Source organism: Macrobrachium rosenbergii, chromosome 37 (genome assembly GCF_040412425.1).
Source record: "Macrobrachium rosenbergii isolate ZJJX-2024 chromosome 37, ASM4041242v1, whole genome shotgun sequence".
NCBI lineage: Eukaryota > Metazoa > Arthropoda > Malacostraca > Decapoda > Palaemonidae > Macrobrachium > Macrobrachium rosenbergii.
In genome coordinates this window covers 35,981,537-35,999,036 of record NC_089777.1, presented here as the reverse complement: position 1 = coordinate 35,999,036, position 17,500 = coordinate 35,981,537, and the positions used below count along the sequence as shown (strand labels likewise).

Sequence of the window (17,500 nt, the reverse complement as noted above, 5' to 3'; positions counted from 1 at the left end):
ACGCACATATACGTATATATTTGTATATGTATAACTACACTCGTATGCCTGTCATAAATTAAAACACCTAGAGCAATAGAATACGTAATGACATGAATCATAGTTTAATCAATTTGTGATATATATATATATATACATACATATATGTGTGTGTATGTGTGTGCAGTGTGTACATATATACATGCATACATACATACACACACACACACACACACATATATATATATATATATATATATATATATATATATATATATATATATATATATATATATATATATATATATATATATATATATATATATATATATATATATATACAATAGTTAGGAAAGATTCCTGACTCAGTTCAAGATCATGTCGGTACTCATTGCGTCAATTTCAGTAGTGAATTATTTCGAGAGCTATGGTGGGATTGTGGCTGGATGAAGAAAGCACGGGACCAGCAACATCATCCAAAAAATGCTGGAGCTGGACAGCTATAAACCTTTTTTGTCACCTTCTCTCGGGGTGGGCGGGGAAGGCGTACGCTAATACACGTTTTGCTGTTCCTTAGGAAAAGCGCGTTCTTAACGTACTGGTTTCTATAGTACATGTGCATGACACGTGATCTGGCTTTGGAAAGAAGTCATATGGTTTATGCCAAGTATACTAATCTCTTTGCATTACTTCCATCTCGTGAGCATAGACCTATGGTTGCTGCATCTCTTTACAGAGTTTAACCTAAAAGTAGGGTACGGTGTAAACTACAGAGTGTAAAGAAACCCTAACAAAACTCAAAGGACGATTGTGTTACTCGGTCAAGGACATATTGGATCTAAGCATCTCAGACCTTATCTTTGACTTTCTTTTACTGCATACAACTCATTTGAAATTCTAGGCGCCATTCTTGATTGTAAATTCCCTTTTGATAAACACATCTGCTCTATCTCTTTTTCTTTCAAGATTTTTGGAGACCCTTCTATCATGAAGAAATACTCTAAAGTATTCTTGTGTCCTGTATCCTTTTAATGTTGTTCTCTTGTATGTTGTTTAGCAACTAATTCTCATCTTAAATTACCGGACAAAAACTTGAGTTTCATTATGATTTGGCACCATCGGTCAATTAACTCACCGTGCATGCTGTATAAAATTTTACACAATTTTAGAACGATAAGTCATGTAGTTGAATCACTAACTTCAGAAATTCAAACCTGTACCAATGTTTTCCTGTTGGGCAGGCAGCTCACATCCGTATCACTTCATATTTATTCCTTTTATATTGTAATGATTTTTTTATGCCGGCATTTACCTCATTGGTTTATCCCTTATCATATCACTTACATATACTGTATTGTTCTTTCCTTCAGTGTTTCGTTTTCCGTACCAGCCTGTTTTCCTCGCTAGGCCTTGGTGCTGTAACCTTCTAATTTAACTGTTAAGGTTGCAGCTTTGTTCGTAATATATACATATATGTATATATATATATATATACATATATAAATACACACACACACACACACACATATATATATATATATATATATTATAATATATACATATGTATATAAATATATATACATATATATATAATATATATAAATATATATAACTAAATTGCTTTTATAATATATATTTATACAATTGTTCCTCCATACCTGGTATTTTCATCAAGCTTTTTTTACGACACTTGCATTTCCTGCAACTACTTTTCTTTTGTTCACATGAGATATCTTCCCTTGCATTAGAATTGAGTATCTGGCTTGTTCCACGTGAAAGACAACACTTCTCAATGCTAACAGGCATAATTTCACGTGAGAAACTACCTACTTTGTGCTAAATAAAAATAATAAAATTGGCGATCATTCACCAAAGTCTGAATTTTGAAGCTTACAGCGAATTTTCGAAGCAAGTATCACTGAAGTTGGTCGAGATTGGCGGAATACAGGATCGCCGCTTTGAAGTCTGAGCATCTATATCTTATAAGTTGCTTCTTCATTTATGGAGTGTCTAATCGTTGATGTTATTGTCTCGACTTCACAAAAATTGTACAAGAATGTATTCCTATGATGACACTTTTTTTCAGTATTCATCATGACAATACAGTATTTGAACATAAATATAAAGTGATATATTTATTCTCTATGACTAAAAACACATCTACCAATCAGAATCAAGATGGAAACCTTAGTGACATCGACTGCGGATACTTTTGGTCAGCTCAAAAAGGAAAAACTAGTCATTCTTTCTCCTTCCATAATCCGCAGGCTAAAACACAGTTAAAAGGCAATCTCAAGCTGTCTTACCTATAATAATCAGTCAATATCTACCGTTACAAGAGGCCTCTGTCATATGATCTGAACCTAGTCTACCTACTGGCAATAGAGGCGATAATATAAAAGAAAGTCGAGACATGTTCCTACCCTAGGACTTCGTGCATCGACCCGAACCTCACTTCAAACTAACCTTAGCACATACAGAGGCGTTTTGGGGTACAGGCTGCCCCCAACCTGAAAAAAATCAAGTTCACGTGGGGTTCACTACCAATAAACTATCGATGATACACAAAGAAAAAAAGAAAATTTAAGGGAAAATATTGTTTTACTATATCGAGATCATTCAACACCCGCCACCTTGCATACAAAACGACCGAAATGAGCCTCTTTGCTAAACAAGCTTCCAAAGAATGAAACACCTAGATACGAAACGTAACAACAAAACTTGCTTAAAGTTATGACGCTGCTACTTTGAAGTCATTTCCTTCGAAACAGAGCACTAAAATCAACTGAGCACGTAGTAAATTCATTAATATACGAGTATTTTACCTGTATTGTACTTTTCTTATCTTGTCCCTGACTTTCTTTTTCTCTAAAATATGGAAATGCCATTCTGTGAAAATCGTTTGAAAAGCTTTAGTTCTTTTAGGAATGTTCCATATGAATGTTAGCATATCAATAATAATAACGAAATACAGGAAGCAATAAATACACACTAGTTATGTGTTTATTTTCAGACATGTCTGCATGTATGTACGTACAAGTATTTATGAATAAGCATGTATTTTATACATTACACACGAGCGCGCGCGTGAATACACACACACACACACACATATATACTGTATACACACACACACACACACACACACACACACACACATATATATATATATATATATATATATACATATATACATAATAGTGTTCTTATGACACTTAGCTATGAAATAATGGGTAGCCAATACAGAATAAATCCACTTGTAAAAAATTTTACGCTTTCAGATAATACACTAAATCTATCTTCAGTTTATTCTGAAGAATGAGGACGTGTAACGTGTGAAAAAACAACCACTTATGACAAAAATTTTCATACGTGATTGTTTTTTCTTACAAAACTGTCCTCGTATAAATAAATAAAAATAATATATATATATATATATACTTTATATATATATATATATATATATATATATATATATATATATATATATATATATATATATATATATATATATATATATATATATATGCGTTGTTTGTTACATCTATATATTAGCTATACACAAGTTTCTATAAAACCCCTCAATTTCTGAAGTATCTCACAAGGATAATGATAGTAATCTTCCCCTCTAAGTTTGTCACGCACATCATGACGCTTCACCTCAAGGAGGCTGTGTCAGGTCCTGTCGATTAATGCCGCGGCTATCAAAGCCTTTGCCACAAATATCACGTTTGGATTTTCTCCCTAAAAACCTGGCTCTTAAATTATTCAGCTGAAAAGTCTGGGTGGAGAGAGAGAGAGAGAGAGAGAGAGAGAGAGAGAGAGAGAGAGAGAGAGAGAGAGAGAGAGAGAGAGAGGAGGAGGAGGAGGATGGTTGCATATGTTTACATGTTTCTTACAAAAAATTGTCAACAGTAATTTCACACATACACATGCTTGTAATGTATAAATATATATATACTGTATATATATATATATATATATATATATATATATATATATATATATATATATATGTATGTATGTACGTATCATGTATATGCATATATATACAGTATATATATATATATATATATATATATATATATATATATATATATATATATATATATATATATATATATATATATATATATATATATATATATATATATAAATAAATATTTATTTATGAATTTATATATATGTGTATTTTTATTTTTCTGTGTGCATGAACAAGCAAGGGAAAAGATTAAATTTGCAATCAGCGGTTATTTATGACATGAAGAGAGAAACGAAGGGGGGGGGGTTGTGAGGGAATTTTAATTCGCACCTATAACCCTCGAAGCCACTAAAAATGAATTATTACCCGAATGATAGGCGTATAATGGTCGAGCGTTCCTCATCAATCATCTATCGATTGTAAAATCATTGTTAACTCCAATCTTCATTCATTAGTCAATGGTTAATTGCACGCTAATGATTTATAATGTTCATATCCGTGGCCAATACAATTTTATATTCATTACAGGATTTATGGTTTTGGAGAAATTTACGTTCTCATTTCTTATTTTTGTGATTATGAACATATTTTCGAATAATTATATATGAACGTAAAAGGGCGTGTGGTCATGAATGCACTACCAACGGTTTCTTCATTTCGAAAGGTATGCAATTAATCTCTTTTTAGCTCTATAAGCATATACGACGCACGCAGGCACAGACACAAACACACGCACACATACATAATAATAGAAATATATATATATATATATATATATATATATATATATATATATATATATATGTCTGTGTGTGTGTATTTGATATGTGTGTATATGCATGTACATATATTGATATATAGATATAGATATATACAATATATATACAAATACACACACAGATATGTATATATATAATATATATGTATACATATAATTCGTATTTAAAACATAAATGCCTAAGTCTGTTCCACGAAGTAGTGTGAACCTTTTTATAAAGTAGAGCTCTTTTCCCAGTTCCACCATACCGATTAATTTAAAAACAAACCACAAAAATATCCACAAATATTGCACACAAAATAAGAGGATACAGAGACCGAGAAATACTTGTCACTTCGGAAAGAAGCAACGGACTGGTGAAATTTGCTTTGGGGATTCAGTTAATTCTAATTAGTGTTTCGTGCATTGGAAATTGCATTTTGAAATTAGATTCGGTACCTCTTAAATGTTTATCAATATGAATTTACTTGTCCTCTCTCTGCTCAGTTGCATTTAACCTACAATAATATCGTTGTTTTAAAAGCTTTAAAGTGAGACAACCCTAAATAATAATAATAATAATAATAATAGTAATAATAATAATAATAATAATAATAATGGTATCAGAACAGATAGGGTGATACGTGCGAACAGACCAGACGTGACGTTCATTGACAAAATCAAGAAGAAAGTATCACTCATTGATGTCGCAATGCCATGGGACACCAGATTAGATGAGAAAGAAAGAGAGAAAATTGATAAGTATCAAGACCTGAAAATCGAAATAAGAAGGATATGGAGTATTGCCAGTGGAAATTGTACCCATAATCATAGGAACACTAGGCACGATCCCAAGATCCCTGAGAAGGAATCTCGCAAAACTAGATGCCGAAGTAGCTCCAGGACTCATGCAGAAACGTGTGCTACTAGAAACAGCGAACATAATGATAAAAGTGATGGACTCCTAAGGAGGCAGGATGCAACCCGAAACCCCACACTATACAAACCACTCCGTCGAATAAGATGACTGTGACAGAAGAAAATATTAATAACAATAATTAAAAAAAAAAAAACACATGAATAACAATTATAAAACTAACAGAGGGCCAAACTACATAACAGCAAACTTTCGGAGACGATATTCATATACGATTATTTTTCTTTCTCTTCCCTGTTTCGACTTATGTTTAATTCAGACTAAATCGTACATGCTGGGGCATAATTTTTACATACTTGAGCATTTTCAAATTCTAAAATCTTTTCGGTAATCACTCACACCAGGATCAGAAAGAAGAAATCTTGATGGAATAAAAAAAAATGGATTTTGTTCTATACCAGTTTTTCTGCAAGTATTCCCACCGACTAAAAATGAATAAACAAAAATAAATAAAAAAGGATTTCTTTAACCATCCATATTCTAGTGAATGTATGGGTAAATATGACATCATAAAAGTTACCCGTTTTTCTAGATCATATTTTTTCTCTTCGTTCTTCCAGTACCGAAAATAAAGAAAAATAAAATAAAGAAAAATAAGAGATACAACAAAAAAGCATTTTTTGTTATTACCCTCTTCAGTGGGCGTAGTGCCCTCCGTTAATGACTGGCCGCCTTTTGATGGGTTGCCGTTATCAAAAGTTTCACTGCGCATGCTCTGTCGTAAGCCGCTTGTGATTGTAGGTATGTGTACATGCATGTATGTGTGGGTGTGTGCCTCTTTGTGATTTGTGTGTGTAAAGTTTTTGTACGTAATTTACGAATGTATGTGTAAGTACATGCGGTTGTATGTACTGATCTACGTATGTACTGTATATGGCTGTATTCGTACGTTTGACAAGTATGAATGTGTCTGTTAATGTCTTTTGCAACTCAGTGTACCTTTGTACGTATGAGACCGTGTGTGTGTGCGTGGGTGTGTATGTGTGTGTGTGTACGTGCATGAATGTATGCATCTATGTCGGTGTGTGTGCGTGTATATGTGCTCTGGAAATCGAAGACTGGAGCAGTCAAAATACCAAGGTTTTTTTCCTTTTATTTGTGAAGATTAGATGAGTACGCAATTTTCGGTGTAGGGAGAGGCGGCCGCTATTAGCAAACAGCTATTAGTAAGGGCTATTAGTGAGAGCTATTAGCAGTATAAACTGCGCATGTACATGCGCAACGATTCTTTCGTTCGAGAGTCGAGATAAAATTATGAAAGGTAATCTAATCTTTGTGAAACTGACAATAGGAATAGATTCGAGCCAGCCGTCCAATTTATCCAAAGTTTGGATAAAAGAGGAGGGTTGGCGTGAGGTTCAAACTTCTATAATAAGCTTTAACGACTCCTTGCCGTATAGAAGAAGAAGAAGAAGAAGAAGAAGAAGAAGAAGAAGAAGAAGAAGAAGAAGAAGAAAAGAAGAAGAAAAACAAGACGAAGAAGAATGTGAAATGGTGCAGATTGTGAACCAAGCATATGACTGCTTGCCGAAGAGAGACAGAACTAAACCAGTCGCCCTGGTGATATAGAAGATATGAAGTTGAGAAGTTTTGATAGAGAAACTGGATAGAATGGAACCAGCCTCCCCAGCTTGAAGAGGCAGGGAGGTTACGTCTGAAGTTATATAATTCTGTAAAAAAAAAAAAAAACTGGCATGTAAACCTATGAGTCATGCAAATCGCAGTTTCATGATACAGCAGAAGAGAACCAGTGGCGCAAGCTGAGAGACACTAGAATAATACTCATGGTGTATGAATTCAGGCTCAAAGGAGAATAACACTACAGCAGCAGAGACAAGAGGAGAGCAAGACTATCTGCTCTTTCGCTAAACACTCAATGTCATCAGTGGTCAATGCAAATAAATCTTCGTTACAGAAAGCACAGATAACCTTGGTCGAAACATTGAGTTTAAATACATCGTTTTTTCTTGTCTTCATTTTCTCCCGTCTTATAACTAATATACACAGGATTTGGCTATTACTACAAATTCTTCAGAAAATTAGCTGGTACCTCAACTTTTATGGTTGAAAATTTGCAATAACTTTATATCTTATTCATAATTAATTTGTTTTTTGGTGGTCTGATATATTATTCATTTTTTCAAACATATCGTTATAAAACGCCTAGACACCACGTGGGTGGAGTCCGTCTCCTAATGAAGAGTTTGGTAATTAGCTTTCTGGTAAACTCTTTTTTTTTATTAATTCTTTGTTGGGGAACCAACAGAGAGAGCCCATTCTTTGTTGTTGTTGTTGTTGATAGGGTGGGGGAGAGTGACAGAGAGGTGGCAGCATCATGCGCCTACAAAAAGGCACTAGATTTGTTTTGCTAAGAAATATTTGTGTACGCATCCAGAGAGAGCCATTATCATGATGTGGTTTTACACACAAACATGTATATGTATATGTATATATATATATATATATATATATATATATATATATATATATATATATATATATAATGTGTGTGTGCATATGTGTACATAAACTTTATATATATATATACATGTGTGTGTGTGTATACGAGACCGAGCCAGGTGGAGGAAAGCTTTAAGGTTGTAAGAAACATTGACCTTACCCCACACAGAAGTGCAGAAAAAGAAGAAAATTATAATATATATATATATTATATATATATTATATATATATATATATATATATATATATATATATATATATATATATATATATATATATACTGTACATATACAGGTATATATATATATATAAAGAGCCTTTCTCACTAATTAAGAAGGCTCTAGAGAAACAAAACACAGGATATTAGTCACTGGAGAAGTATGTCTACCATATATTTAGGAAAAATAATAACCGATACAAGAACCCTTGAGTTGAAATTTTGGGGAATATTACAAATGGCATATAAAAATGGGTAGGATGCATAACACTAAGAAATTAAACACGGTGAAATTAGAAATAAATATTATACATTCATCTAGTACGCTCCCTATTGTTATTCGAACATTTACCATTGTATGACAGTAAATTGATATCTAAAAGATTTTACCGATTTGAAAATAAAACTTTAGGAATAATATTAGGAGTCTGACAGCAAGACAGGTTCGAAATAAAAAAATATTTAAATGAATTAAAAAACAATTTATTAAATGAATATGTTACTCATTTACTTCTGGACTAAGCCCCAATCTTTTTCCTTGTATTCGAACATGGGCTACATGAGGTATCAGTCCCTTCGCTGTTTGCATAAAAAAATACATACAGCAGTCATATGGAGGTTTTCCTAACACATAATTATCTTCCAAATAAAAAAGGAAAAGCCATTAGCGATAAAAAAAAACAACGCGGAGGAATAAAGATTTAGGAAAACAGTAGGTCAGGATCTTTCATCTCTTCGTTTCTCCGTCTATCAACGTAACCATCGAAGAGAGAAATGGAGAGGGAGAGAATCCTTCTATTTCCGTGACCTTTACGGGTCATCGGAGGTCAGTGGCAACATGTCCTTTTGTCACTCGCATTGATATGGGCGAATAACACGCGGGCGTGTCCGCTAAGACGCCCAAACAGCGACTGATTTAATGTCCGAAGCATTTCGATGCGGTCGTCCACCGGGGATTCTCATGGAGATGAAGAAGAAGAAGAAGAAGAAGAATGAGAGGAGAGGAGTCAGATGAGGATGGAGAGTTGTGGGATGAGAAGGGCGAATGAAAAGGATGATACGAAGAAGAGATAAAAAGAGTATAAAGAAAGGGGAGAGGAACCGGAGAAGGAGGCAGTGGTGAGCATAAGAAAGTGAACAAGTAAAAAAAAAAAAGAATAAAATTAAAGGAATGGTTGATGATGATGATGGTGACAATGAAGAAGAGGAAGCGTAGGAGGAGAATAAGAAGAGAAATAGAATAAATGATGATGATCAGCAGGAACATGATATTAAAGATTATGGAAGAAAGAACGAAAAGGGAATAGAATGAAGAAGAAGCAGAAGAAAGGGAATGGAAAAATAAAGGAATGGTTGAGAGAGAGAGAGAGAGAGAGAGAGAGAGAGAGAGAGAGAGAGAGAGAGAGAGAGATGTTTCTTCATATATTTGCTAAGGAGGAGGTCTGGACGAAACACGCTACACGCTGTGTGTTAAACTAATGGAGTCCAAGATGGAAAACAAACATTCCACGCTATTTGCAAAACACTAATAGTTTATCAATCAGGATTTTAAAAATTCAAAAAGAAACGCCTGACGCTGGTAATTCATGCTTCGTTCGTGGAGGGAAATATATAATGAAATGCTCAGTCAGGCTCTATGCACTTAGCATTTTGCAACGGCCATTTAAAAGAAAAATGGATGTATTCCATTTGATTTTTTCTAAAGGATTTCGAAGGATGGTAAAATCGAAAATTGCAATTGGCGCGACCTTTGTTCGATTTTCTCGTATCAGAAGAGATACGAATCTTTATATATGTTATGACGTTCTGGAAAGGAGAAATATGGAAATACTGCAACGAAAAAAGGCCGTAAGATTGAATAATCGTGCACGCAGAAATGGGGCCATAATATTAACGAAATATCCAGGACAAAAGTCAAGGTAGAGATACATTTCACAACACCTACATATCCCTATCTGTCTATCTATCTATCTATCTATCTATACACACACACATATATATATATACATACAAACATATATATATATATATATATATATATATATATATATATATATATATATATATATATATATATATATATATACCCCACACACACGCATATATATATATATATATATATATATATATATATATATATATATATATATATATATATATATATGCGTGGGTGCGGTGTATATTATACATATATTTCTCTTTCAGATTTTTCCCACATCAGTCAATTCTTTCCGTTATGGAAGTGAGGATACAGAACGCGAATGAGAGAAAAACAGGTTGATACTGTATAGATGAACTGTCTGCGTAGTATATGCAGCAAAAGAAGAAATGATGAAGAGAAAAAGCTAGAGATACGTAGAAGTGGTATGATGTTTACCTTAAGTGAAAGGATGGGTCAGAGTATTTTGCAATAGTGCGGTCATGCGGCAAGATTGGACGTTGGTAGGAAGAACGTATAATTCAGAAGTACTAGGAGGGAAGGAAGAGCGGAGGAACAAGAAAGGATTGGATAAGTAGGGTGAAAAAATCATTCTGTCTAGGAGAACCAAAATGCGTGCAAGATAAGGGTAATTGACCCGGTATGTTGAGGGGGGTTCAATGTTCAACGCGCTGCTGAATGTTTAACAGAACATAGAGTTCATCGACGATTTAGCATATGAATTCAGGCTTTTTCTCCAGAGCCATCCCCCGTTAGAGAAAACGGCTTAATACTGAAAAAAATTACACACGCACACAGCTTATATATTCGTGTATGTGTGTGTGTATATATATATATATATATATATATATATATATATATATATATATATATATATATTATATAAAGTTAAAAAAGTTAATGTCCTCCTGGGCCTTTGTAGGCTCATAGGTCAGGCGCTGATCTCCTGTTTCTTAAGCTGACAGCCAGTGGGGTGCAGGGCTTGTACCTATTCTCCTACTGAACCTCTCTGGTTTTTTCGGACCATTAGGTTGACGGGCTGCCGATTTTATATATATATATATATATATATATATATATATTTAATATATATATATATATATATATATATATATATATACATATACATATATATATATATATACCTATATACATATACATATATATATATATATATATATATATATATATATATATATATATTTAATATTTATATATATCTTCCTCTTTCGACCTTATCAGTCCCACCATATAGCAGGGTCGGTCGCTCGAGTCAACTTTCTCCAACTATTTCTATTCATTGCATCTTCTTCCCCAAGTCCCACCTCAATCATCCTCCTGATCCGCTGACGTCCCACCCTCCCCCCATCACTGGAATGTTCTCAGTTCTCTTGACTGGTTCCATATATATACATATATATATATATATATATATTATGTATATATATGCATATATATATTATATATATGCATATATATTTATATATATATATATATATATATATATATATATATATATATATATATATATATATATATATATATAAATAGATAGTTCATGCGTGTATCTTTAAGTGCAGCAATTATATTATATCATACTCATTAACGTGTCCGTTTTTTTCTTAAATTGGACGTCTACCTTGAAAAGTTGTGCAAATTCCGTGATTATTTCTTCTTAAATTTACGAGTATTTAACGTTACCCGCACCTTATATCTGATCTATTTGTCGCATTTTCTTTCCGTTACTCCGAACAGTTCAGTAAATGATCATTTTTCCTTTGTTTCGAAAAGAAAATATATATTATTCGCTCTTTTTTCCTTTCTGTCATCACACGTTCAAATCGTGGAATCAAATGTTACAATAACAATTAAACAAGTGTTGTAATAACAATTAAATAAATGAAACTTTTGAACGTATACTCACCGAAAACGTAATAAATGGTATTGACGAAACATCTGTTCACAGCTTTCATGTTCTTACTGATATCTGAAGGAAAGAAATTGAAAATAATCAACCACAAAATAATTACTGCCAAAACTTAAAATAAATAAATAAATATATATATACATATTTATATATATATATATATATATATATATATATATATATATATATATATATATAATTTATTCATTTATATATGTCTGTGTGTGTGCAAATTTGTGTTTTTTTTACTTTGTTACATAGTATATTGAGCTCAATATTTTGGAACAATATTCAAGTCTTAATTGTGGCAAAATACCTATGCATGGCAATCTTAATATTCTATGTTTTAGGGCAAGCAAATGAATCTCTCCTTTAGGCTTCAGTGCATTCAGATATTTATAAAGACCTTACCGTTCTCCTTAAAATATCAGCACCTTTCGTCTCTCTCTCTCTCTCTCTCTCTCTCTCTCTCTCTCTCTCTCTCTCTCTCTCTCTGTTATTTTCACACACGCACACACTACCAAAATTAATGCAAGTACAAGGCAGGATTCTGTCAAACTTTTGGGTATCGAAAATAACTGTAAAATTATTGATCCCTATCATAGCAGTTAGTTACATGGCACACGTGCAAATTTCTTTGTGCACAAGATTTTCCAAGTAATAAACAAATAAGAGAGAGAGAGAGAGAGAGAGAGAGAGAGAGAGAGAGAGAGAGAGAGAGAGAGAGAGAGAGAGAGAGAGAGAGAGAGAGAAATGAAACAACAAATTCCTAAGCAATTAATTTAATTTTAAAAAAAAAATAGTTTTGAGTGAGCGGTAGAGAAAACAAATATACAGAACAAAACTCCAAACGATTTTACTTCACTTGTGCACGACAGAGAGTGAGAGAAAACAATTACAAACAACGGAATCTAAAATTGTTTAGTAAATTATTTTATATATAAACGTAAGAGGGAGAGAGGTACATGTTTTCACGACAATGAAATGTTTCTTCATTGCCAGGAGCGATCACTAAAAGGAAACTATTTCTTGAATTTAATGTTGGAAGAAGGTGCAAAAGATTGCAAGAACCTAATTACCCATATAAGCGTTTGCCAACCGAATACCCAGGCATGGGGTTCCTGGAGAGGGACACAAGGGCATAGCCTGCCAAATGAAAGAGATATGACCTCAGACGACGAATGACCCAGATCAGCGCTGTCAGACCGCAAGTCCTTGCAAGCACATACATGCGTGTAATGTACCTTGACAATGTATATATGATCCGTCCACTGCAAGGCAGCAATGCACTCTGTTTTGTTCAGATTATGAAGTAAATATATTTAATTTTCTGGTGAATGTAAATCAAGTATGTGACAGGATTTACAATATCTGTGAGTTTAAGAATGCAAACCGTACAGCTCAAGTATCGTCATTAAACGATATATATATATATATATATATATATATATATATATATATATATATATATATAATATATATATATATATATATATATATATGCATATGTATATGTATATATATATATATATATATATATATATATATATATATATATATATATATATATATAGGTATGTATATATACATGTATATACATATTATTTATCTAGATATATAAACACACAGATGCATGTGTGAAAACGTTTGCGATTCGCTGTACATTCAAAATGTCATTATACATTATACATACATGCTCACCAACATGCGCACCATGACAGAGAGAGAGAGAGAGAGAGAGAGAGAGAGAGAGAGAGAGAGAGAGAGAGAGATAAATGCTTATTTTCGTTACTTTCCTATTTCGTTTTACTGTTACAATGAAGAATGTCCCTGGGTCGATTTCCTGATATTTTGTAGAGAAATTGCAACTTAATACTTAATCAAGGCCGCTGGCAATAAACATCTATTTACTCTCTCCCAATCTCTACTTTTCTTACTCTTTGTTAAAACAATTCCTAAATCACATTATCCATTAATGAGTTTGGCTTCAAGATTACGAACTCATTTGTGTAACTCAAGATATGTTGCTTTCAAGCTTTGCCTGCTTTTAATTAATCGTAATTCATTTTTTAATTCGGTTTCAGATATCTTTATTAGGAGCTAAAGGATTAACTACATTCCGCCAGACTTCTGACAACGGCTATTGTGTGGTTGCTACTGCAGTGTGTGGCGATATTACGATTCTCTAGATTAAAATTGTATGTATTCGTGTACACACGCGCTCTCTCTCTCTCATCATATATATATATATATATATATATATATATATATATATATATATATATATATATATATATATATATATATATATATATATATATATATATTATATATATGGACATATATATATATGTATATATATATTTTTATATATACACAGTATATATGCATGTGTGTGTATAGTTATTAGTTTGAATTTTCCCGTGTTTGCTTGCTTGTGCATGTGCATCAGTCAAGTATATATATTTAAAATCTGATTGACCAAATACTAACTTTTAGAAAAGCCTTCAATTAATCCGACTGAATACATTATTTCCAAACAGTCTTCAGTATATTTCCTTGTAGCATAAATAATATCTTAATGGTAGAACTTTGAGAATTAGAATTTATATTCATACATTAAGATACATGTTAATCTTTTTTTTTCAATATTAAACCTTCAGTCATTTTTTTTAAGAGTTCGACGGGATAATCATCCTAATGCCGTTATGTTGCCCGAGTCCGAAGCAAGCATGGAAAAAAAGGGGAGGAAGGAACAGGAAAGGGGCTTAATTCTAAAGGGAGTAGAAACAGAGGAAGCAAGTATGGAAAAAAAGGGGAAGGAATAGGAAAGGGGCTTAATTCTAAAGGGAGTAGAAACAGAGGAAGCAAGCATGGAAGAAAAGGGAGGGAAGGAACAAGAAAGGGGCTTAATTCTAAAGGGAGTAGAAACAGAGGAAGCAAGGATGGAAAAAAAGGGGGAAGGAATAGGAAAGGGGCTTAATTCTAAAGGGAGTAAAACAGAGGGGGAAAAAAAGGGTGGGGTGGGGAACGAATAGGAAAGGGGCTTAATTCTGAAAGGAGTAGAAATAGAGATCCAAATTTTGGGCAGTAAATGGAGAGTCACCACACCGATTAAATAGAGTACATTCACTCTCATCTTTTTACCCGACACTGCTACTCAATTTTTAGGGGACAAACAGCCTAACACATAAGAACTCAGTTATGAAAAGGATATAAAAAAAATACTGAGCTTTTTACATGTTCCCTCTTTATAATCTGCATGTAACAGGAAGAAACAATAAGAATGAGAAAGTAGTTATTCTAAAGAGACAAATAAGATTTTTCGCTATTTAAAAGTGATATATAGTTATATGTCGCAGGATTAAAGGTATGTTTATCTGTTTTTTGCAATCTATAATTTACAAAGCATATTTACGAAAAAGAACTTTTGTACAATGTTTCCCTTGTAAATTGTTTCGTAAGAAGATAGGAATGTGAATTAGTCACTGGTCAATAAAAAATATCCACCCCCCGAAGGTCAAATGGTACTGCCACTTGCAACAGACCTTACGTGACTAGTGTGGTCGGCAATGGGTCATACTGAAGCCAGGAAGATATAAGACAAACATGCAAAACTGAATAATTTGTGATAAAATCGCGAGTTCATTCTAGCAATGTAACATTTCTCTCTCTGAGAGAAACGCTTTACACGAAAGACTTCCGAAGAAGATTATTTGCAACTTGCTAATCACATTAACGTGGGTCTTGCATGCAAGATTGCATTAACTTCAGGATCCCAAAGTAAATTAAGCTTATTATGATAGAGCAATTAGGGGCGTTACATTTTGGGGCACGGAAAATAAATCGCAATTGATACACGCCCGGGGTGGGATCTAATTTTTTTTTTTTTGGGGGGGGGGGCCCAATGGAAGGCGAAATGAGAAACTCAGTGACTTTATCTGTTGCAAAGCTGAAGGGAAATAAAATAAAATGAAGATGGATACCAAAATTGGAGAGGTTCAAAATCCAATCGAAAGAAAAAAAGAGATGAAAGTTAATCCATTTTATCTTAAATTAGTGGGATCTTATTGGTGTAAGACGAAAGTATCCTATAACCGTAGGATGGATGGATGTATGAAATTTACGGACATACACCCAAGCAATGAGAGCTTAGATCATTCAACGCTGTTATACCGTAGGTACTGACAATGATTAGGTAACAGAAGCATCTGTAATGCGACTCTAGGTATAAAGTGACTTCAATGAGTCACATGAAATAATCTTATCATGTCACTGCCAGGTTATCGAGATGACATTCCACGCTCTCTGTACAGAACAGAGCCTCAATGAAAATCAATAAATTTTTTAGACCAACATAATCAACTATCTAGCTGCATTCTGGCTGGTGATAGCAATACGTGTATCTGAGATGTGATTCCTTAGATATAAAGTGACTTCAATATTCACATGAAATAATCTTATCATGTCGAGAAGATATTCCATGCTTACTATACAGAACCTCTATGAAAATCAATAAATGTCTTATACCAACATAATCAACTATCTAGCTGCAATTTGGCTGGCGATAGCCTTAATTGTTAGAGAAACCGAGATGGGAACGGTGTGGCTGCCAAAAATCCAGCTAAGTCACTGAAAGAAAGGCTTGTGCTTAATGCTTCCTTTCCTAATGACGTTATGATACCCTTCTCTTCCAAAATGTCAGATGACTTGGGAAATTCCACAGAATTCCACACTCAGGAGGTGAATAGTAAGATGTTTGATTAAAAAATATGCTAGATGTTTCAGAAAAAGATCATGCCAATTTTTCAAATTACAGACATTCTCATAAATATTACTTCGATAAACTGTGAGATTAAGACCGATATCTGGTCATAAAGATATTTTCCTTATTAATTCAATGGCTATTGTGATTTATTATGGGTGTCTTAAATATATAACAACACCGAACAATGTGTAAATTCGTAAAAACATATTTGCACACAGCAACGAAAACTTGTTAACTTTAACTAAATTAAGCCACCAATGTTGAAAAAAGTAATAATCACAACTGCCCCAGTTATCACAATCATTACCATTATAAATTTCATTATTATTGATGTTATTACTTTATGGCTCCTACCATCACTATCAATTTGGTAAAATCAGTTTCCCAAAATCATTCCTATCCTTATTTGTATTATGCTTCAACTTATCTCAAACCACCTACCCATATATTACTAATATTACTACAAAAGCTATCCGCTTTCAGGTGCACCTTTAAGGCCTGCTCTCTCCGTCCAAGTCCGACTCTTCCTGTTAG

At 33.2% G+C, this 17,500-nt stretch overlaps 1 protein-coding gene across 1 annotated transcript in view; it reads right to left on the bottom strand.

The window, feature by feature from the left end:
* The window catches only part of LOC136825491 (peptidyl-prolyl cis-trans isomerase 1-like), a 383,360-nt gene that overhangs the window by 218,362 nt on the left and 147,498 nt on the right, over positions 1 to 17,500 (bottom strand). Inside the window, exon 4 of the mRNA XM_067082038.1 lies at positions 12,196 to 12,258. Coding sequence (XP_066938139.1) covers positions 12,196 to 12,244 — 49 coding nt within the window. The 5' untranslated portion in view covers positions 12,245 to 12,258. The remainder of the gene's footprint in view (positions 1 to 12,195; positions 12,259 to 17,500) is intronic.